This window comes from Lutra lutra, chromosome 4, assembly GCF_902655055.1.
Source record: "Lutra lutra chromosome 4, mLutLut1.2, whole genome shotgun sequence".
NCBI classification, from domain to species: Eukaryota; Metazoa; Chordata; class Mammalia; order Carnivora; family Mustelidae; genus Lutra; species Lutra lutra.
The window spans coordinates 119,098,412-119,121,471 of record NC_062281.1 but is presented as its reverse complement, the minus strand read 5'-3'; the positions used below and the strand labels follow the sequence as shown (position 1 = coordinate 119,121,471).

The window sequence follows — 23,060 nt, the reverse complement described above, 5'->3', positions numbered from 1 at the left end:
GATGTACAGATGGCCAACAAACACATGAAAAGATGCTCAACTTCACTAGTCATCAGGGAAATGCTAATTAAAACCACAATGGGATTTCAACTTCACTCCTGCCAGAATTGCTAGTATCTAAAAGACAAGAAATAACAAGTGTTTGCAAGGATAGGACAAGAAGTAACTACGTGCACTGTTGCCGGGAATGCAAACTGGTGCAGACGCTATGGAAAACAGTATGGAGGTTCCTCAAAAAATTAAAAAAAAGAATTACCCTATGGTTCAGTAATCATACTACTGAGTATTTACCCAAAGAAAATGAAAATTTTAATCTGAAAAGATACATGCATCCCTCTATGTACTGCAGCATTACTTATAATAGCCAAGATATGGAAGTAAAAACAAGTGTCCACTGATAAATGAATAAAGAAGATGGGATACACACAAACGTACACACACAGAGTGGATTATCACTCCGCCATCCAAAAAAATGAGATCCAGAAGATGGTGGAGAAGTAGCAGGCTGAGACTACTTCAGGTAGCGGGAGATCAGCTAGATAGTTTATCTAAAGATTGCAAACACCTACAAATCCAACCGGAGATTGAAGAGAAGAAGAACAGCAATTTTAGAAACAGAAAATCAGGGGCACCTGGGTGGCTCAGTGGGTTGGGCCGCTGCCTTCGGCTCAGGTCATGATCTCGGGGTCCTGGGATTGAGTCCCGCGGCGGGCTCTCTGCTCGGCGGGGAGCCTGCTTCCCTCTCTCTCTCTCTCTGCCTGCCTCTCTGTCTACTTGTGGTCTCTCTCTGTCAAATAAATAAATAAAATCTTAAAAAAAAAAAAGAAACAAAATCAATCACTTTCTGAAAGAATATATTATATGTTTATAAAAAATAAAATAAAAAAAAACCATTTGAAAATAAAAAGAAAAAAGCCAAAAAAAAAAAAAAATGAGATCCAGCCATTTGCAACAACATGGATAGACATAGAGGGTATTACGCTAAGTAAAGTAAGTCAAACTGAAAAAGACCAGTAACATATGATTTTGCTTATACATGGAATCTAAGAAATGAAACAAACAAAAAAGGAGGAATAGATCCATAAATACAGAGAACTGATGGTTGCCAGAGAAAAGACTAGACTTTATGCCATCAACTACTTTCTTTAAGGGTTTTTGTCTATTTAGTGAACTAAAGGAAGAAACCAGAGACAGAGAAACCATGGATAGAAAGAAATAAATAAATACAGCTAGAAAGAGAGCAGAGATGGCCCTTCCTTCCTGAGAACACTTTTCCTCTCCATTTCTCCTAAACTCCAGAGACTTTCGTTTCTACTGCTTTTCATCCATTCACCTCCGACCTGGTCCTCACTCAAAACTGCATGACTTCCAGGGCCTCAAAGGGAGTTTTCTCTCCTGATCACATTGTTCTTTTTACCCTATTGCCTGAACTTGTTGACCTGCTTTCCCCTCTTGTAACTCTGGTCCTTTGCCTTTCTCTTTTTGACCTTCCCATTTGGGCTACCCCATTTCCAGTTTCCCTTTCCCTGATTTTTGTTGTTGTTGTTGTTGTTAGCCTAAAAAGGACCTAATATTGGATTACAAAGGTTATAAAACCCTATTCCACCTGCTTTAGAACCCAGAGTGCTTCATGCTACTGACCTCATTTTTTGGTGCAGAGTGCCCTGTAGGGTCTGGTTAGAGGCTCCCTACATTCTTAGGACAGCCACTTTGGCGTGGGCATAGCCCAGGGACACAATCCAAAACCCTAAAGCTGAAACTTCTCATCCGGGATTCTAAGATTTTTTTAAAAAACTGAACTAGTAAGTTCCTTGAATGCCATTCAAAAGTATAAGAAAGTACATACACCAATTAGATTCTATAATCACGTATTTGTTAAACAGATTATAGTGAAAAAATAACAAAACTGTTCCTTTTCAATAATGATTGTATTGGAGACTCACTTTTATAAAAGAGACTGCAACAACATTGATTACAATAGACTGAAAGGCATATGTTTTTCAAGTAAGTAGCATTAATTACCTCTCTGTACCTTATTGTATTTTCAAGAAATGATTTGTTTATTCTATTAGCCTAAGAGATGAGTTATAACACATTCTCTCATCACTTATAATTTTTAATTGCTTCACTCTCTGGCAAAACTTAGGATCAAGAAATACAAGCATTGATACTGCAGTAGTGTTGTGTGATGACAGATAATAGCTACACTTGTGGTGAAGACAGCATAAGGTATAGAGAGGAGTTGAATCATTATGTTGGACACCTGAAACCAATGTAACATTGTGTGTCAACTATACTCAAAAAAATTTTTTTTAAGAAATATACGTATTCTCGGGGTGCCTGGGTGGCTCAGTGGGTTAAGCCTCAGGCTTCAGCTCGGGTCATGATCTCAGGGTCCTGGGATGCCCACTCCCCCCAAGCAGGCTCTCTGCTTAGCAGGGAGCCTGTCCGGGGCGGGGTGGGGGGGGTGTTTGCCTCTCTGCCTACTTGTGGTCTCTGTCTGTCAAATAAATAAAATCTTAAAAAAAAAGAAAGAAATATAAGTATTCTTGGGGTGCTTGGCTGGCTTAGTCAGCAGAGCATGCAATACTTGATCTCTGGGTTGTGAGTCCAAGTCTCATGTTGAGCATAGAGATTACTTACAAATAAAAATCCTATTTAAATAAAAATAGCAGGGGCACCTGGGTGGCTCAGTGGGTTAAAGCCTCTGCCTTCGGCTCAGGCCATGGTCTCAGGGTCCTGGGATCGAGCCCCACATCAGGCTCTCTGCTCAGCGAGGAGCCTGCTTCCTCCTCTCTCTCTGCCTGCCTCTCTGACTACTTGTAATCTCTGTCTATCAAATAAATAAATAAAATCTTAAAAAAAATAAAAAATAAAAAAGAGCATAAGCATTATTGATTCTGACTTTACTGCAAACCTCAGCATTTCTAGGGAAATATAAATTTTTAAAATATATACAATTTTTAAAATCAAATGATTTTACCATTTTTAAAAGATTTTATTGATTTATTTATCAGAGAGAGAGGGAGGGAGAACACAAGCAGCGGGAGTGGCAGGCAGAGGGAGAAGGAGAAGCAGGGCCTCCGGCTGAGCAGGGAGCCTGATGTGAGGCTGGATCCCAGGACCCTGGGATCATGATTGACAGGGTTAATGGGACAGAATCTTAAGTTGATAAATCTTGAGTTGATTAACTAAACTCAAGTTTTATGGCAGCACTATATGAAATTTATGCCTTTTTTCCTCACAGATAGGGCCCGTGTTTACGCCCACTTCCCCCAAATTATTTGTAACCTTTATTTGAACTTATTATAGTAAGGTAATTCCTTATTTGCTATATGTATTCATTCACATCCAAATTTAAATCTTCTACACATTTAAGTTACATATGAAGAAAATATATTTAACTATATTTAATGTTATTTCTTAAATAAATAAATTTGATAAGGAAAATTATGAGCTTATACCTAGTGATAAACATTATACATTTTATTGTTAAAACAATTTAAGGGACTCCTGGGTGTCTCAGTCGTTAAGCGTCTGCCTTGGGTTCAGGTTATGATCCCAGGGTCCTGGGATCAAGCCTGGCATCAGGCTCCCTGCTTAGCTAGAAGCCTGCTTCTCCCTCTCCCACTCCTCTTTCCTGTGTTCCCTCTCTCGCTGTCTGTCAATAAATAAAATCTTAAAAAAAAAAAATTTAAAAACTCATTTTACTTTTTAAAAAAATGGCGAGCCTGCTAATAAAAATATTGATATCTAAGGCAAGTAAGTAAAAAGTCAAATTTTTAAACCATGAAATTGAATAGGGAGGAAGCAAGACTGGGACCATGAGTCATACTTCCCCTTGAAGTATGTTATTTCATCCAAAGCCTTCTTTCATGTTTTGTCAATGACTAGGTAGATGATATAGAGCCTTTAAGATCACTGAAGGACTTTGGTTTTCACTATGAGGGAAATAGGAAGCCACTGAAAAGTTCTGAGGACTGGAAGACATGAATTGATTACCAAGATCATTCAACTGCTGTGTTGAGGTTAGATTGAAGGAGGCCAAAGGGAGATGCAGAAGCACCGGAGATCAGCCTATTGCAACAAAGTCGATGAAACATATATATTGGCTTGGACTAGTTCAGATTCTAGATAGGTTTTGAGACTGTACCCACAGAGATGCCTGGGTGGCTCAGTCAGTTAAGTGTCTGCTTTTGGCTTAGGTCATGATCTATGGTCCTGGGAAAGAGCCCCAAGTTGGGCTCCCTGCTCAGCAGGGAGTTTGCTTCTCTCTCTCTCTCACCCACTGCCCCTCCTACCTGCTTGTTCTTTCTCTCTTTAATAAATAAAAATCTTTAATAAATCTTTAATAAATAAAAATCTTAAAAAAAAGATAAATGTAGCCACAAAGATTTGCTGATGAATCAAATTCTTTTACACTTGATTGGCTATAAACTGTGAAACAGGCAATGACTGAAATTTTTAGCCAGAGTAATTGTAAGAATGGAGTTGTTATTTACTGAGATGGGGAAGACTGTGGGCAGAGCAATTTGAAGGGCATTATCAGGAACTCAGGTTTGGACACTGACACCAAGTTTAAGATGCTCATTAGACTTTCAGATGGAGGTATCCAGTAGGCAGCTGGGTGTATGAATCTGAAGTTCAAGAAAAAGGCTTAGGATAGACATAAATTTGGGAGCCAAGAGCAGATAAGCCTTGACACTATATGTGTTTCAAGGTCCAAGGACTGAGCATTGGTGAATTCCAACATTTAAGAAGTAGCAAGAGCTGACATTTGGATTTAGCAACATGGAGGTAACAAATATATATTTTTAAAAGATTTATTTATTTATTTATTTAATTTGCAAGAGTGTGTGCACCTGCATGAATGGGAGTGGGGGAGGGACAGAAGGGGGAGAAGCAGGCTCCCCATTGAGCACTGAGGCTAATGCAGGGCTGGATCTGATGATCCTAAGACCACAATCTATGCTGAAATCGAGTCTGACGCTCAACAGACTGAGTCACCCAGGTGCCCCATAAATATTTTTTAGTAATAAATTTTCCTCTATGTCTATATGTATTAAATTGCCTCCAAATTCCTATACAAAACCACTGATAAACTTAAATCTTTAACTGAGTTCTGGGGACACTTGCAAATTCATAGGAGACCAGAAAGTTAATCTTCCTCTTGTTGAATCTGATGCTAGAATGAAGGATGGAAACTTTAAAATGTCTTTCATCTACGTTCAGGTGATACATTGATTTAAACTGAAATGGAATTCTTTGATGCTTTTCTAAAAAAAACCCAAACAAACCATAATTACAACTATTTTTATTTGTCACAGAATAGCGTTTGTGATATCCTAGTCTTACTGTACTGGTCTTCAGCCACTTTCCCCCCAATATTTTAGAAGCTACTTTTCTCTGTTGTCTCTCTGTCACAAACCCCTGGCAAATCTCAGCGCCGGGGAAAAGCAACTATCTTACTTCTTCACGAACACTTACCAATCTTAACTTTTTCAAATGTCTCATTAAGACATTTCCCCAGATTTTCCTCCTGTTCTCCGTAAGAATTATTTCAAACTAATTTCACTCTTCTAACTTCCTTCCTGCCCTCCTCTCTCATCTTCAGCTTAGACTGAATTTTGAGCTGTATAATAAACTCCCTATTCAAAATCACTATCCAGATATATTTTTTTAAAGACTTTATTTATTTATCTGACAGAGATCACAAGGAGGCAGAGAGGCAGGCAGAGAGAGAGAGAGCAAGGGAAATAGGCTCCCCGCTGAGCAGAGAGCCCGATGTGGGCCTCGACCCCAGGACCCTGGGATCATGACCTGAGCCGAAAGCAGAGGCTTTAACACACTGAGCCACCCAGGCGCCCACTATCCAGATATTTTAAAGGCACCCTGAATTCATTATGTTCAAAACTGAATTCATGATCTTCCCCCTCCCTCAAACTTGCTCCCCTCCAATTCCCTTTCCAGTAAATGGTGCCTTCCTCCAAATACTCAACCCAGAAACACCTTATCATCTTTACATCCAATCTAACAGCAAATCTTCAGGAGTCTACTTTCCAAATAAACTCATTCTCCATATTCTCCATTTTACAACCATTTCATTAAATTCTTTAAAAGCTCAAATCTATTTTTGTCACTCTCCCCTTCCCTACCCACCCATGCCCTTAATTCAAATTTGATTTGCCAGTCTTTAAAACCTGGCAGGATCAAAGGATAATGTACTCAAGACAATACACTTTAAAGGTTTTTGATACTTTCCTTCCCATTCATGGTTCTTATAGTGTAGTGGGGAAAATAGACATAAAATATGTGCCTGGCTATATAACTGCAGTTGTAATAGGTGTTATGTAATTATGTTGTAACGGGAGTGTAGGATAGTGAAGACCAATCTAGTGGAGGCCTCCTTGATGGAAAGACTTTGAAAAGGTGAGACCTTGTGTGTGAGAAGGGAGTATAGAGAAGAGGTGGTTATAGGAGCCCTGAAGGGCAGAGAGAGGAAGGAAGGGGAGGGGATGGTGGTATGACAGGGTAATCAAAAGAGGTAAAAAGGTCAGTGTGGCAGGAGATGTGGGCACTATTGGAGGGGTGGTTGGAGCTGAATATAGATAATCCAAGTAGAACCCTGTAGCTCAACTTAAGGGGTTTGATCTTTATCTTAAGGACAACGGAAAGTAATTAAAAGGTTTTAAGGGTGTTAACATGATGAGATTTAGCTTTCTAAAAGATCACCAGAGCTTCTACGTGGAGTATGCACTTCTCCCTAACATTGGTTTTCAGGACAAGGAGAGCCAAAAAGTTGACAGCTGAACAAGATTTGCACTGAGTCATTCCTGGCTTTTATTTTCTTTGACTTCCCTTAAGCCTTTCACAGTGTGAGCGTCACACCCTATGTCTGTAACTAGATCACACCCTAGTTCCTTTCTTTTTCCTGCCTAATAAGATTTTAAACAAAAACAGGAACACTAACATCAAATCTAACCAACCTGTACCCTATGGCATTGACTCTTCCATACAGTCCTTGATTATTTGGTTACCTGGAAGTAAAGGCTTTCTAGCCCTTCCTCTGACAAACTAAGCCATTTTCTGTGTTTTAAGTAAGGAGAGTCTTTCCAATGTAAACCTGCCTGCCGCTCTATTTATTTGTACGACCTGTAGCAGCACTGCTTTTTGGTGAGCAATCCGACTCTCACATAAAAGCGACAAATTAAGACATGCCAAACATGTTCATGGCCCTCAGATCTTTGCTTCAAGAAACTGGAGACAGATTGTTTGTTTGTTTTTTAAGATTTTATTCATTTATTTGATAGAGATCACAAGTAGGCAGAGAGGCAGGCGGAGGGGGGGAGGAAGCAGGCTCCCCACTGAGGAGAGAGCCCGATGCAGGGCTCCATCCCAGGACCCTGGGATCATGACCTGAGCCGAAGGCACAGGCTTTAACCCACTGAGCCACCTAAGCGCCCCGACAGATTGGTTTTTAATGGGTTTACCAGAGCAGTTCGTCAGCTGTTTTTGTCCCCTCCCCCACCTATTCTTCCACCCATTCATCCATCTAGGAATGACTTTTTAGAAACATTGTTTGCAATTGGATCCAAAAGGCGACTTTAGTGCTAAATACTATTCTTCTAATACACAACCACTAATAAGGAGGCAGTCGCCAAGACTCTCAAAAATCCTAAATCACTCTCCACGCAGCTGTGAAAATGCTGTTAAGTGCCATTTTAAACCAAGTGGGGTCCAACCTCAGCTGCTATCTAACACTGAGCATTCACTACATCAAGAGATGGGAGCTTTGGGGTGAACTGGGAGAAAACGATGAGAACGGTGCAAGCCCAAACTTACGAACACCCCAAACAACATAAGGCTAATTCATTTCATCGTTTTAATGGTAAACGCCTTGTGGGTGGCGTTCCCACGGCTAAACCCCAAGCTCTCCGCACCGTAACGTACCTAGAGTTCTGCAAAGGCTCAACAACAGGGAACTCGCCCGGTGGAAGACCTTCCAGCCCGCCCAAACCGTGGCGGCGGAGCCGAGACTGCACGCCGCTCGCTGGTGGCCGGCTCTCGGCATGACCACGTGACACGCTCAGGCCAATGGGCGGGCTGCCCGCCGCGGGTCTCCCATAAAGGCGCCTGTTGCTGCCCGCTAGCGGCTGCCGCCATTGGGACTAGAGCTGGCTGCGACGGTCGGTTAACAACTGCTGCCTCGCACCCTTCATCTGGTGCAAGCTGGCGGGGATGATCAGATAAGGCCCTTTTCACCCAACGCGACACAGCCTCTGCGTGGACTACTGCTATGGGATCCGGGCCCTCGGTGCGACGCTGAGCGGGAAGGAACCGTTTTTTTTCCCTCTTCTCCCCTCCCCCATCAACACCGTGCGACCGGCGAGGCAGTTGGGGAGGCCATCCCCGTGCGTGCCTTGCTGCCCAGGTGAGCTGCCCGTTCCTTTCCCTTGGCTGAAAACTGCAAGCTTGTTTCCCCAGTGGACGCTTTTGAAATTTTTGCTCTTTTCTCTTAAATGCTTGGGGTTTTTTGCAAGGAGAGTGAGGTTGAACGTGAGGTGAGAACGTGAGGTTCCAGTGATACAACTGCCTACTCCCCATCTTGGAAAACGCTCCTGGTCTTTGTGGTTCTCTTGGTCCTAGGATTGGTGGATGTGTGTGTACAGTATGTTTGGGGAATGCAAGAGAAAGTACGGGGCTTTAGCTGTAGCTGGCATTTTTGTTTTTTTCTTGGTATCCTGATTTGGGACAGGGACATTCCCACCCTTGATTTCTTTCTTTCTTTCTTTAGCTAACATTATTAAGCTCTTGGAACATGCCTAACCTTCTGCTGGGTGCTGCAGAACCTGGGCCTGTACTCAAGCTAGTGGTTTACGTTAAGAATTCAGATGAAATTTTGGGGCGCCTGGGTGGCTTAGTGGGTTAAGGCCTCTGCCTTCTGCTTGGGTCATGATCCCGGGATCCTGGGATCGAGCCCCACATCCGTCTCTCTGCCCGGCGGGGAGCCTGCTTCCTCTTCTCTCTCTCTGCCTGCGTCTCTGCCTACTCGCGATCTTTGTCTGTCAAATAGGTGAATAAATCTTAAAAAAAAAAAAAAAATTTTTCAGATGAAGTTTCTACATGGTGCTTTGGGACCCATGGGAAGGACCTAGGTGGGTGGAAGAAAAAAGAAGGTGGAAGAAAAAAGCAAGGGAAGAACCCTGAGAGATATTAATGGATTAGCAGAAGATGAGATTATGACGGCACAATCTTCTGGATTTCCAATCTGATTCTCTTCCCTTAGCACCCTGTTCCTATCTCTGTCAAAGCAGTAACTATATAAATCCTCTTGTAATTACCTATTAGTCTATATAAAGAGACTGTACCCCCCAATAATTCCTAGTTCAGTGCTTGGCACTATTGTATGTGCTTTATAAGTATGTAATAAATGAACAAATAGAATCTGGGGAAAAAAGCGGTATCCTGGAAACCAGAGAAGAATTTCAAGAGAGTCTTAATAGTCTAATGATAGATGTTGCTGAGAGGTCAAGTGAGATAAGACTCAAAAGAATCCATTTAACAACTAAGTATGGTAAGTATTAGCCTTAGTGTAAGGGGACTTTCAGAGGAATGGCAGGGGAAAAGTTGAGTGTGAGGTGGGATGTAAAGACAATGTCATTTTTTGGCATGTTCCGGTGTGAGGTACAGAAGAGAGAAGATTGAGGCTACAAGGAGACAATAGGATCAAGAGAAATTTTAAGGAGCCTTGAGAAAGTGTATATGGAGGGTAAAGCTAGTATGAAATGTTGACAATATAGGCAGGAGATATGAAGGACTTTTGTTATCTCCTTATCTAGAATACCTAGGAGAAGAGTTCTACACAGTGAGGGCCTCCCATTCTTAGACTGAAGGGAGGAGTAGATGAGAAGTTTGAATCACTGAAGAATATACATTTTCCAAAAATTATCTGTTTGACTTTAAGTGAGGCCTGATTTTATTTTGAAGAAACCATTTTCTCCCTTGAATTGGATGGAAATAGCTAATTTGATGATGCAGGATTTGCAGTCAGTATTTGAGCTCACATCCTGTGGATTGCTTTTTTGACCTTTCTGAGCACTAGAAATATCTTGTGTTCAGAATCCATACTTTTTTTTTTTTTTTAAAGATTTTATTTATTTATTTGGGGGGGGGGTAGGGGCAAAGGGAAAAGCAGACTCCCTACTGAGCAGGGAGCTTGGAGGAAGGCTTGGTCCCAGGACCCTGAGATCATGACCTGAGCCAAAGTCAGAGCCTAAGTCAGATGCTTAACCAACTGAGCTGTGCAGGTGCCCCCAGAATCCAAACTCTTTGGATTCCCTGCATGTGTAATATCTACTTAAGTTAAGCTAGAGTGCCACTATAGCAGAATAACTTATTCTCTCCCATTTATTGAAATCATGAAAATATTTTTAAACAATCTTCATTCAAAACCTCAAAATTCGGGGCGCCTGGTGGCTCAGCGGGTTAAAGCCTCTGCCTTCGGCTCAGGTCATGATCCCAGCATCCTGGGATCGAGCCCCGCATCGGGCTCTCTGCTCAGTGGGGAGCCTGCTTCCTCCTCTCTCTCTGCCTGCCTCTCTGCCTACTTGTGATCTCTGTCTCTGTCAAATAAAATAAAATAAAATCTTAAAAAAAAAAACACCCTCAAAATTCAACTCTATCTAAATTCACCTCTATCTAAAAGGGACTCCTAGGCTCTAGATATGTTAATTTACATTTTTGGTTCTTAATCAGCTCAAGTTTCCTTGAAACCTCAGAATATGGGGCAACACAATTTAATACTTGCACCAATGAGTTAATAATAATTAAGGAATTATGTAAACTTTTTTTTTTTTGCATACTCAAGAAATTGGTTGGTCCTGGTGTTTTTGGAAGGGTGAAATTTTGCCAAAGAGATCAGACTTCCTGATACGTCTTCGTGTGGGTTGAATTAAAGATGCAACGTGTTTTTGCTTGTGTACATTTTAGGAAACCTTTGGTTTATAAGTATTTGTCAGGGATGACTGGAATATTCACAACCGTTTCAAAGACTTTTTCTTTCTTTAGAAGTTTAAATTTTTACTCTTGTACACTGTTGGTAGGGCTGTAAATTAGAATAACCTATGGACAGCAATTACACATGTAGTGACATTTAAAAGCATTGTCCCAGAAATTGTTAAGAAAAATATATCCAATAGGCCTGCTCCCCCATATATATATATATATATATACATATATATATATATCACACACATACACACACACACACACGTGCACGCATGTGCACTCAATAGGTATTGGCTATATGCAATGATGTATTTATGAGGATAGTCTTAGCAACATTATATTTAATATCTGTATGTCCAAATTCATATGATGACATACTAGGCAGCCATTAAAAATAGAGGGGGCTGCCCTGGGACAATTTCTAATATGAATTAAGTGTAAAAAACACTAAAAGATACACAAGAAATTGCTAACAAAAAAGAGGCGTCCTAGTTGGCTAGGGGAAAAGAATGGGAAAGGAGGGGTGCCTGGGTGGCTCAGTCAGTTAAGCATTCCACTCTTGGTTTCAGCTCAGGTCGTGCTCTCAGGGCCATGGGATCCAGCCACATGTCAGGCTCCAAGCTGGGCATGGAGCCTGCTTAAGATTCTCTCTCTGTCTCCTTTTCCCTTGCATCTCTGTCTAAAAAATAAATAAAATCTTTTAAAAAAATGAGAAAGGAAACTTTATTGTATACCATTCATACTACATGGATATTAAAATTCAAATATACTTAATTTTTATCATTTTAAATAACGGTTCAACTTTTAAGAATTTGTCCAGAAATCAAAATATTATTATTATTATTTTTTAAAGATTTTATTTATTTATTTGACAGAGAGAAATCACAAGTAGGCAGAGAGGCAGGCAGGGAGAGAGGAGGAAGCAGGCTCCCTGCTGAGCAGAAGCCCGATGTGGGGCTCGAACCCAGGACCTGGGATCATGACCTGAGCCGAAGGCAGCGGCTTAACCCACTGAGCCACCCAGGCACCCCTCAAAATATTATTTTATAATGAACTATTGAGTAGGCAAAACATGTTTGATTTTTAGTCAGTTTGCTCATGGAACCATAGAATGATGACATGGTGATGCTAATTATGTGATTATTTTATTCAAGGTAAACCAGAACTTTTCCTAATTTATGGTACATTGTCTTTGAGCAATTGTAAGTGGTGGTTGTTATATAATATTGAATCTTATCGACATTAGACTTATTTCATCTTCCCATGCTATTTTTCTTTTTTCTTTCTTTTTTAAAGATTTTATTTATTTATTTGACAGACAGATCACAAGCAGGCAGAGAGGCAGGCAGAGAGAGGAGGAAGCAGGCTCCCCGCTGAGCAGAGAGCCCCAGGCAGGGCTCGATCCCAGGACCCTGAGATCATGACCTGCGCGGAAGGCAGAGGCTTAACCCACTGAGCCACCCAGGCGCCCCCCCATGCTATTTTTCTTTGTAGAAATGTATCCACGGGCAAAAAGTACGTGAAAGCAAAAGTAACAATAAAATGACAACTCACCATAAACATTGAAAACAACAGTGGACTTTCGTAGAGACAGGATAGGCTACAAGTTATGTATATTTGTCTGTATACTTGTAACTCCATAGTTTAATCATGGAGTGTAAGTCAATGAAGTAACCACTCCACTTAAATAAATGACAAAAACTGGCACCTTTCAGCTGATTATGACCCACCATTATGTCAAATAAGGTGAAAATCTTTTGAGGGGTGTGTTGCTGAACTACTATGCTGGCATTTTCAGTTTTCTATTATTAACATTTTCTAATAAATAAGAACAAGAGTTAAGATTAATGGAAGAAAGGCTTTAGAGAAAGTAAAATAGTGGCAACTAATGTAGAAATATGCCAAGTATAAAAAGCCACATAAACTGCTTTTTAAAAAATTCTTTAAATAAGAAACAGAAAATTTCATTGAACAGAAAGACTGGGTTAATTACACAGAATATTTTGAACTAGAGAGCTTCACCTTGCACTAGAAGCCAGGGCCTCTAGCCAAAGAATGCAGGGCATACTCCTGATATCATTACCAGATTATCAAATACTAACTTTTTTTTTTTTTTTTTGGCCCAACGATAATTATCATTGTTAAAAAGTTAAAAAATTAACTTTTTCCATTTTTGCTCTTATTCATGGTTAAGTCTATCTACAGCTCTCAACAACGTGCCCTAAGTTTATTGCTTAAAATTCTTAATGTACAGAAAAAAATACAAGGAAGACCTATATATCTACCAACAGTTGTCAGTATTTTGGTATGTTTGCTTTTTTGTATATAGGTTTTTCTCCTAAACCATTTGAAACCTGTTTTATAGGTGTCGCTATTGACATCCAATTTTTTTTTTTTAAGATTTTATTTATTTATTTGACAGACAGAGATCACAAGTAGGCAGAGAGGCAGGCAGAGAGAGAGGAAGGGAAGCAGGCTCCCTGCTGAGCAGAGAGCCCGATGCGGGACTCGATCCCAGGACCCCGAGATCATGACCTGAGCCGAAGGCAGCGGCTTAACCCATTGAGCCACCCAGGCGCCCTGACATCCAATTTTTTGAGCATCCATTTAAACATCTTTTTCTTGCATAACCACCATACTATTCTCAGACCTATCATAATGTATTCTTATACCTGGCAAGGTGAACAATTCCCTAAATTTCCCTGGTTGTCCAAAAATGTCTTTAATAGCTGATCTCAAACCAAGATTTGATCTAGGATGATAAATTGAGTTCAGTTATATCTTAATTCAGAGCAGTTATTCCACATTTTCTTTGACAATCTTTTTATAAAAGATAAACCATTTGTCTTGTTTTATCTTTTTTTTTTTTTTTACTTGTTTTAGGTCATTTGTCTTCTAGGATATTATATATTCTACATTTGTCTGTTTTCTTATGCTTTTGTTTCATTTTCCTAGCACTGTCCCACAGAACTTTTCTGCAGTGATGGCAGTGTCCCATGCAATAGCCAGTAGACAGATAATAGCTATTGAGCATCTGAAATATGGATGAGTTTTTGATTTTGATAATTTTTGTTAGTTTAAACTTAAATAGTTCTGTGTGGCTATAGCTTGTCTTTTTGGACAGTGCAGCTCTAGCCCTTTAATTTTCTGTTATATGAAAGTTAAATCTAACCACTTGTTACATATTTTTGGCCAAAAGCCTTTATGGGTTCTGTGTATATTGCATTTTGTTTAATCAGGAGACATATAGTCTTTCACCCCAGTACATGCTATTTTATTTTATTTTTTTTTCAAAGGTTTTATGTATTTGAGAGAACAAGAGAGTGAGAACATGCATGCATGGGGTGGGAACAGGAGGAACAGGAACAAGCAGACTGTGCTGAGCACAGAGCCTGTCTAGGGCTTCAAGATCATGATCAGAACCTAAATCAAGAATCAGGTGCTGAACTGACTGAGCCACCCAGGCTCTCTTTTATTTATTTATTTTCTTAGATTTTTAAAATTTATTATTTGAGAGAAAGAAAGGGTGTGAGCATAAGCAGGGGGTGGGGCAGAGGGAGAGGCAGACTCTGCTAGGCAGAGAGCCTGATGCAGGGCCCGATCCCAGGACCCTGAGATCATGACCTGAGCCGAAGGCAGACCCTTAATGGACTGAGCCACCCAAGCACCCCTTTCTATTTTATTTTTAAATAATCTTGACCCAACTTGAGGCTTGAACTCACAACACCTGTCACTCCACTAACTGAGCCAACCAAGCACCTACCAATACGTACTTTTTTAAGTTTTTACTACTAAGTATTATCTTATAGGTACTACAAAAATCTGATTTTGGGATTTGACTAATTTTGTGCAGATGTTTGATCAAAGTACCAAAGCAAGAAAATGACAAGTGGGGTTGAAATATAAGGGGCATATGAGGAAGTTATATGAATAGCTAAGGATATATGGGGTATAAAGGAGGAGAACAATTTTAAGAGTTGTTAGCTATTTTAAATACTACAGAGAGGGACGCCTGGGTGGCTCAGTTGGTTAAGCAGCTGCCTTCGGCTCAGGTCATGATCCCAGCGTCCTGGGATCGAGTCCCACATCAGGCTCCTTGCTCATCAGGGAGCCTGCTTCTCCCTCTGCCTCTGCCTGCCATTCTGTCTGCCTGTGCTCGCTCTCTCTCCCTCTCTCTCTCTGACAAATAAATAAATAAAATCTTAAAAAAAATAAATAAATACTACAGAGAAGTCTGGGAAGATAATTGAGGAAGACAGTGAGGGCTTTGGAATATTTCAGTGTTCGTGATCTTTGGAAAAGGAGAGAAACCAGATGGATGTATTTGACCTTTAAAAAAATTTTTTTTGGGGGCGCCTGGGTGGCTCAGTGGGTTAAGCCGCTGCCTTCGGCTCAGGTCATGATCTCGGAGTCTTGGGATCGAGCCCCGCATCGGGCTCTCTGCTCTCTCGGGGAGCCTGCTTCCTCCTCTCTCTCTGCCTGCCTCTCTGCCTGCTTGTGATCTCTCTGTCAAAAAAAAAAAAAAAAAAAAAATTTTTTTTTGCACCCAGTGGTTGGTTGGTTGTTTTTTATGTTAATAAGCATGTAGCAGGAAAGGTGTTTTCTTTAAATCTTTATCTATTTATTTATTTAAGGTGGGGTGTATAGTGGGGCAGAAGGAGGAAGAATCTTAAGCAGACCTCTGTGCTGAGCACAGAACCTGACACAGGGCTCTATCTTATGACCTGAGATCATGACCTGAGTGGAAACCAAGAGTCAGATGTCAACTACACCAGCCAGGCACTCCTAAGTACTTATTTTTTAAGAGCAATTTTAGGTTCACTGCAAAATTGGGAGAAATATACAGATTTCCCATATATCTACCGACTCCCATACATGCTACCTCTCCCCCATCATCAACAGCTCCCACCAGAGTGGTACATTTGTTACAGCAGATGAAGCTACAGTGATACCTCATTATCACCCAAAGACCTTAGTTTGCATTAGGGCTCATTTTTGGTGTTGTACATACTAAGGGTTTGGGCAAATATTAATGGTATGTATCCGTCATTATAATATAACACAATCTTTTCACTCCCCTAGAAATCCTCGGTGCTCCATCTTTTTATTCCCTCTCCCCACCTCTTGGCAACCATTGACCTTTTTACGGTCTCCCTATAGTTTTGCCTTTTCCAGAATGTCATATGGTTGGAATTGGATGGTATGTAGACTTTTCAGATTGGCTTCTTTTGCCTAGTATGCATTTAAGATTCCTCCATGTCTTTTCATGGCTTGATGGTTGATTTCTTTTTAGCGCTGAATAATATTCCATTGTCTCCATGTTGTTCCAGTTTATCCATCCCCCTACTGAAAGACATCTTGGTTGTTTCCAAGTGTTGGCAATGTTTGAATAAAGCTGCTATAAATATCTGTGTGCAGGTTTTTTTGTGGAAAGGTGTTTTTGTGTTTTGTTTTGTTTTTTTTTTTTCACTTTTTAAATTTTTTTAAATTTAATTTAATTTTATTTTTTATAAACATATAATATATTTTTATCCCCAGGGGTACAGGTCTGTGAATCGCCAGGTTTACACACTTCACAGCACTCACCATAGCACATACCCTCCCCAATGTCCATTACCCCACCCCCCCAACCCCCCTCCCCCCATCAACCCTCAGTTTGTTTTGTGAGATTAAGAGTCACTTATGGTTTGTCTCTCTCCCAATCCCATCTTGTTTCATTTACTCTTCTCCTACCCCCTTAACCCCCCATGTTGCATCTCCTCTCCCTCATATCAGGGAGATCATATGATAGTTGTCTTTCTCCAATTGACTTATTTCGCTAAGCATGATACCCTCTAGTTCCATCCACGTCGTCGCAAATGGCAAGATTTCATTTCTTTTGATGGCTGCATAGTATTCCATTGTATATATATACCACATCTTTATTCATTTGTTGATGGACATCTAGGTTCTTGTGGAAAGATGTTTTAAGGAAAAAACTTAAGACACTGACTAGAGCATATCTGTGGATAGAGATATCTGCATAAATTAATTACAAAAAAATTAAGGGTAGAAAATGTGGTCTTAAGAGCAGGAAATATAATTATGGATTGTATAATCTTTAGAGGAAAGCCTTCCAATACCTAATAAAGAAACCCACAATAATGGAAATAAAGGAATAACCAATAAAACAATAAGGTTCTGGAAAAGGGGAAAGATCTTCATGAAAAAGAAAGGAGGAACTTAAATATAGAATAGGAAGTAAGCTAATGGAAGTTAATTTTTAAATGGTTTCTCTTGTAGACTGAGATCCTCTGCAAAAAGGGTATAGTGGAATTGAGGTTTTGATGAGGTTTGGAAATGCATTTTTTAAATTGATAGACATTAAGTCATTCATTCATTTTCTTTTAAGGCAAATTTCTGAGCAATGGGACCTAATTTAAAAGTAAAAAATTCTTTTTTAAAAGATCTTATTTATTTGTCAGAGAAAGAGAGCACAAGCAGGTGGAACCATAGGCAGAATCAGAGGCAGGCTCCCTGCTGAGCAAGGAGCCTGATGTGTGACTCCATCCCAGGACCCTGGAATTATGACCTGAGCTGAAGGCAGACACTTAATCAACTGAGCCACCCAGGTGTCCCTATAAGTATAACGTTCTTGATTTCTCTCCCTGTTTCTCCCTATATATAAAAAAAGTCACATCTGCTGGATCTCTAACATAAAACTGAATCTGAACACTTTAATTCAGCCTATGTAGGCTCTGTCCTAAGCATTAGTCAGACAAGACCTCAATCTGTTGTAGGTCAGTACCCACAAGGTCCCTGCTGACACTGAGTTTACATTCTGGGAACTGGGGGAGGGAGGGTTGGGAGACAGTAAATAAGTAGACAAACATGGTAGTGGTGGGACGCCTGGGTGGCTCAGTTGGTTAAGCAGCTGCCTTCGGCTCAGGTCATGGTCCCAGCGTCCTGGGATCAAGTCCCACATCGGGCTCCTTGCTCATCAGGGAGCCTGCTTCTCCCTCTGCCTCTGCCTGCCATTCTGTCTGCCTGTGCTTGCTCTCTCTCCCTCTCTCTCTCTGACAAATAAATAAATAAAAAAAATCTTAAAAAACCCAAAAAAAAAACATGGTAGTGGTGAAGCAGAGTAATAGCAGATGGATTAGCATTGGGGAGGAGGGGAAAGAATGCTTACTTAAAAGGAGGTTGTAAAGGAAAAGCATGGAGAAGATAAAGGTTTTGTATTCAGACTGTATGAAGAGCTAGAAATAAGGTAATAGCAGACAACACAAGAGAAAAATGGGTAGGACCATTCAACAGGTGATTGGCAAAGAAGATATTCATGGGACCAATAGACATTAAAAGGTGTTTCATATCATGAATCCTCAGTGAAATACAAATAAAATCATGAGATCCCATTTTACATTCACCAGAATGGCTGAAATGGAACACACTGGTAATACCAAATATTGACAAGGACGTGGAGTAAGTAGGATTCTCCAAGCTCTGTTGTGCATATAAATTGATATGTTTTGGAAAACTGGTATCTACTAAAGTTGAACACACATATAAGCTATGTGATCCAACAGTTTCACTTCTGGGTTTATGTTCAACATAATGCATGCACATATTCACTACAAGCACGTTCATGGCAGCGTTATTGGTCAAACACTGGAAATAACCCAAAAGTCCCAAGAGGAATGGATAGATTGTGATATAACTCAATCATAGAATAAAATACAGCAGTGAAGATGAACAAATAAAACATAGTTAAATCTCACAAACATAATACTGGTACAAGGCCAGATACAGTGTAATACATAGTAAAAAACAGTGTAATACGTAGTAAAAACCATTTCTGTAAAGGTCAAAAACAGGCACAATTTAAAGGGGTAGAATTCATCATAGTGGTTATCTTTGTGAAGGAGGGAGGGTATAGTGATTAGGACACTCCAAAGATAGACTAAATAAATACAGAACAGAACCAGTTTTAGTTGCAACACTAGAGTATCTCCTTTGTTCTTGATGACGTTAAGAGTTCTAGTTCATGTTTGAATAACATGAGAAGAGGGTAAGGAAGTACAATAAATTATAAGATTGATAATCACCTCCACGTTAATTCATTTTAGTGTGGTTCTTAATCCTGGCTACACATCACAAGCACCAGGAGAATTTAAAAAGCAGATTTGTAAGCCTTATCACCAAGAATTGGGGCCTGGGCTTGGTATTTTTTAAATGACCCACGATACCTCACACCATTAGTGTGCTTGCTGCTAAACAACAGCAAAAAAAGTGTTGTGAAGTTGTGGTGAAACTGGAACACTGTTGGTGGGAATGTAAAATGTTGCAGGTGCTATGGCAAACAGTACCGGGATTCCTAAAAAAAAAAAAAAAAATTACCGTATAATCCACCAGTTCTCAGTTCTGCACTTCTGGGGTATATCTGTAAGAGTTGTAGGTAGGGTCTTGAAGAGATATTTATACATCCATGTTTATAGCACTATTCACAATAGCGAGAGAGGTGGAAGTTAACCAAGTGTCCATTGATGAATGGATGGTTACACAAAGTATGGTATATATGTATAGTGAAATATTAAACCTTATAAAATGAAGGAAATTCTGACATATGCTACAATATAGATTAATCTTGAGGACATTATGCTATGATAAACCAGGCACAAAAAGACAACTGTATGATCCTACTATTATACCCAGAGTAGTTAAATTCATAGAAATAGGATAGAATGGTGGTTGCCAGGAACTTGGGGGAGGCAAGAATGAGGAGGTGTTTTTTTGTTTTTTGTTTCTTTTAGGATTTTATTTATTTGACAGAGATCACAAGTAGGCAGTGGGGGGTGGGGGAGTAGGCTTCTTGCTGAGCAGAAAGACCAATGCGGGGCTCGATCCCAGGACCCTGAGATCATGACCTGAGCCAAAGGCAGAGGCTTAACCCACTGAGCCAGCCAGGTGCCCCAAGAATGAGGAGTTATTTAACAGGTATAAAGTTTCAGTTTTGCAAGATGAAAAAGTCATAGATTAGTTGCTCAAAAATGATTATACTTAACACTATTGAACAACACACTTAAAAATGGTTAAGATGATAGGGGCACCTGGGTGGCTTGGCTGAATTTATCTGACTCTGTCTCAGCTCAGGTCTTGATCTCAGGCTTGTGAGTTCAAGTCTGGAGTTGGGCTCCATGTTGGGTATACAGCCTACTGAAAAAAAAAAGGTTACGATGGTAAATTTTATATATTTTGCCATAATTTTAAAAAGAAGATTTTATTTATTTGAGAGAGAGTAAGAGAGAGTATGAGGGAGTGGGAGAAGCAGACTCCCCACTGAGCAGAGACATCCCCACCCCCAATGTGGGGCTTGATCCCATGATCCTGAGATCATAACCAGAGCCAAGGTAGCCACTTAACTGACTGGCACATGGGTGGCTCAGTCAGTTAAGTGGCTACCTTTGGCTCGGGTCATGATCCCAGGGTCCTGGGATTGAGCCCCGCATTGGGCTCTCTGCTCAGCAGGGAGCCTGCTTCCTCCTCTCTCTCTGCCTGCCTCTTTGCCTACTTGTGATCTCTGTCAAATAAATAAATAAAATCTTTTTAAAAATGGGCAATTTGTTTAATAATTGCCCTTTTCATTTTGCTGAGATACTTGGTATAGTACCTTTGCTCTTTTGTCCTTTAATGCTCTTTAGGAATGTTAGATACCATCTTTCCAAAATACAAAGTTTTATTTTTTTTATTTTAGATGTAGTAATATGTACTTAATAGTAACATTTTAATATGTGTCCTGTTTCTGTATTAGGTTTTAAAGTAAATCACTTTAGGGGTGCCTGGCTGGCTCAGTCAGTAGAGCATGTGACTCTAGATCTCAGGGTCGAGAGTTCAAGCCCTACATTTTGGGTAAAGCCTCCTTAAGTAAACAAATAAATCCCTTTATTTAAATTATCCAGAAAAATCCTCTATTTTGCATTTCTTCTTTCATTGAATTAATTTTAGGGTATATACATACATACCACGGTTATGTTTAACATTTCCTGTTATTTCTTTTTTACCAGAAACTTACAGACTTTTCCTGCTAAGACCTCAATTTGTATTTTAGAAAGCCAGAAGAAATACTATGAAAGTTTGAAATACCTTAAATCATCCAGAACTAAGGCATACATAATGAAACAACTCTTAGTACTTATACAGAAAGAGGTTCGTATTTGTTTACAAATGTGTTTATCACTTGGCTTTTTTGTTGTCTTAATCATAATGTGATGTAAAACATAATATTACTCATTAACACTTTTTAGTTCCTATAGAAACAATTTTAAATGTTCTTTGAATGTAACTCAGTTTTACTTTTGTGTTGAAGGACGTGTATTTATAGGCAACATTGTAATATCAGGATTTGATCCCATTGACAATGTCTCTGTCAAGTCGACAAACAGCTCTAGTTAACCCTCCACCACCAGAATATATAAATACTAAAAAAAATGGGCGATTGACAAATCAACTTCAGTATCTACAAAAAGTTGTCTTGAAGGCTTTATGGAAGCACAGTTTTTCCTGGCCTTTTCAGCAGCCTGTGGATGCTGTGAAACTAAAGTTGCCAGTAAGTATATCTTATGATTATGTTACTTATAAAAGAGAAAAACACTGTGAATCTCTGAAAGAAAGAAATAAACTAGTATTTTTTAAAAATTTATTTATTTATTTATTTGACAGAGAAAGAGATCACAAGTAGGCATAGAAGCTGGCAGAGAGAGAGGGGGAAGCAGGCTCCCTGCTGAGCAGAGAGCACGCTGCGGGGCTTGATCCCAGGACCCTGGGATCATGACCTGAGCCGAAGGCAGAGGTTTTAACCCACTGAACCACCCAGGCGCCCCATAAACTAGTCTTTAATGTTATAAAATATATTTAATTTAATGAAGACCTCTAACTTATTCTGTACCACTGAAGAATTTTCTAGTGAGTAATTTTCCTAAACAACAAAGCTCATTTTTCTGAGCATTGAAATTCTTATTTTAACAGTTTGGTAAATTATAATACGTGTTTTCTTGTTAGAGAATGTGTTACCTGACTTTTTTTTTTTTTTTTTTTTAGTTTTATCTATTTACTTTAGAGAGAATGTGTATATGTGAGCAGGAGAAGAGGGTAAGGCTCCAGCAGGCTCTGTCCTGAGCCTGGAGTCTGATATGGGGCTCCATCCCATGACCCCAAGGTCATGACCTGAGCCAAAACCAAGAGCTAGATGCCCAACCAACTGAACCATCCAGGCACCCCTCACTTGTCCTTTTGGTACAAGGTGGTCATGAATATCAGCTTCTTCATGAAGTTTTTCTTGACACTTACTTCTTGGTAGACTTAGGTGCATCATATACAGAATTCAACTTTAAGTCTCTCTGGTATTTTCAGCCATCTGATAACAGAATAGTTAAGTAATTTGTTGCATAGTAAACCATGGCACTGGGATTATACTCTGGATCTGTCAGACTCCATAAAATTCTAGGTTTTTCTTCATGCCCTTCACTTTTTATTTTCCAGGATAGTTTTACTCTTACATTCTTGTTTTTGTGATTCTTTGTTATTTTTTTCTCTGGAAAAAAAAAATGCCATGGCAGTCAGCTTTCTCAGTATAAAATTTTCGGTTTCTAAATTATGGATTTTTAAAGGTAATCTAGTTACAAGTGTATAACCTCTTAAATCTACTTGTGTACCAGTAGTTGTAGTGAATTTGTTCTTACTACTAACATTTAAAATTTCTTCTTAAAAACTAGGATTATTACACCATTATAAAGACCCCAATGGATTTAAATACAATTAAGAAGCGCTTAGAACATAAATATTATGTGAAGGCTTCAGAATGTATAGCAGACTTCAACATAATGTTCTCAAATTGTTATTTATACAACAAGGTATGTTGTATAAATTTATGTTATACTTGGTAATTCTTTGCTCTTATAGAAGATGTTTGTAGAATGTATGCTGATTTCAGATTTCAGGTCTTGATTTGGGGTATTTTACAGACTTTTTAAGGATAATGTTTATTTTTTACTGGATTTCATAATTTTCATATATCTATT

The 23,060-nt window shown here is 39.5% G+C and overlaps 1 protein-coding gene across 1 annotated transcript in view; it reads left to right on the top strand.

Moving 5' to 3' along the window:
* Positions 1-8,099: 8,099 nt before the first annotated feature.
* Positions 8,100-23,060, top strand: part of BRDT (bromodomain testis associated) — a 77,706-nt gene continuing 62,745 nt past the window's right edge. The window contains exons 1-4 of the mRNA XM_047728540.1: positions 8,100-8,431; positions 21,048-21,189; positions 21,350-21,589; positions 22,755-22,892. Coding sequence (XP_047584496.1) covers positions 21,401-21,589; positions 22,755-22,892 — 327 coding nt within the window. The 5' untranslated portion in view covers positions 8,100-8,431; positions 21,048-21,189; positions 21,350-21,400. The remainder of the gene's footprint in view (positions 8,432-21,047; positions 21,190-21,349; positions 21,590-22,754; positions 22,893-23,060) is intronic.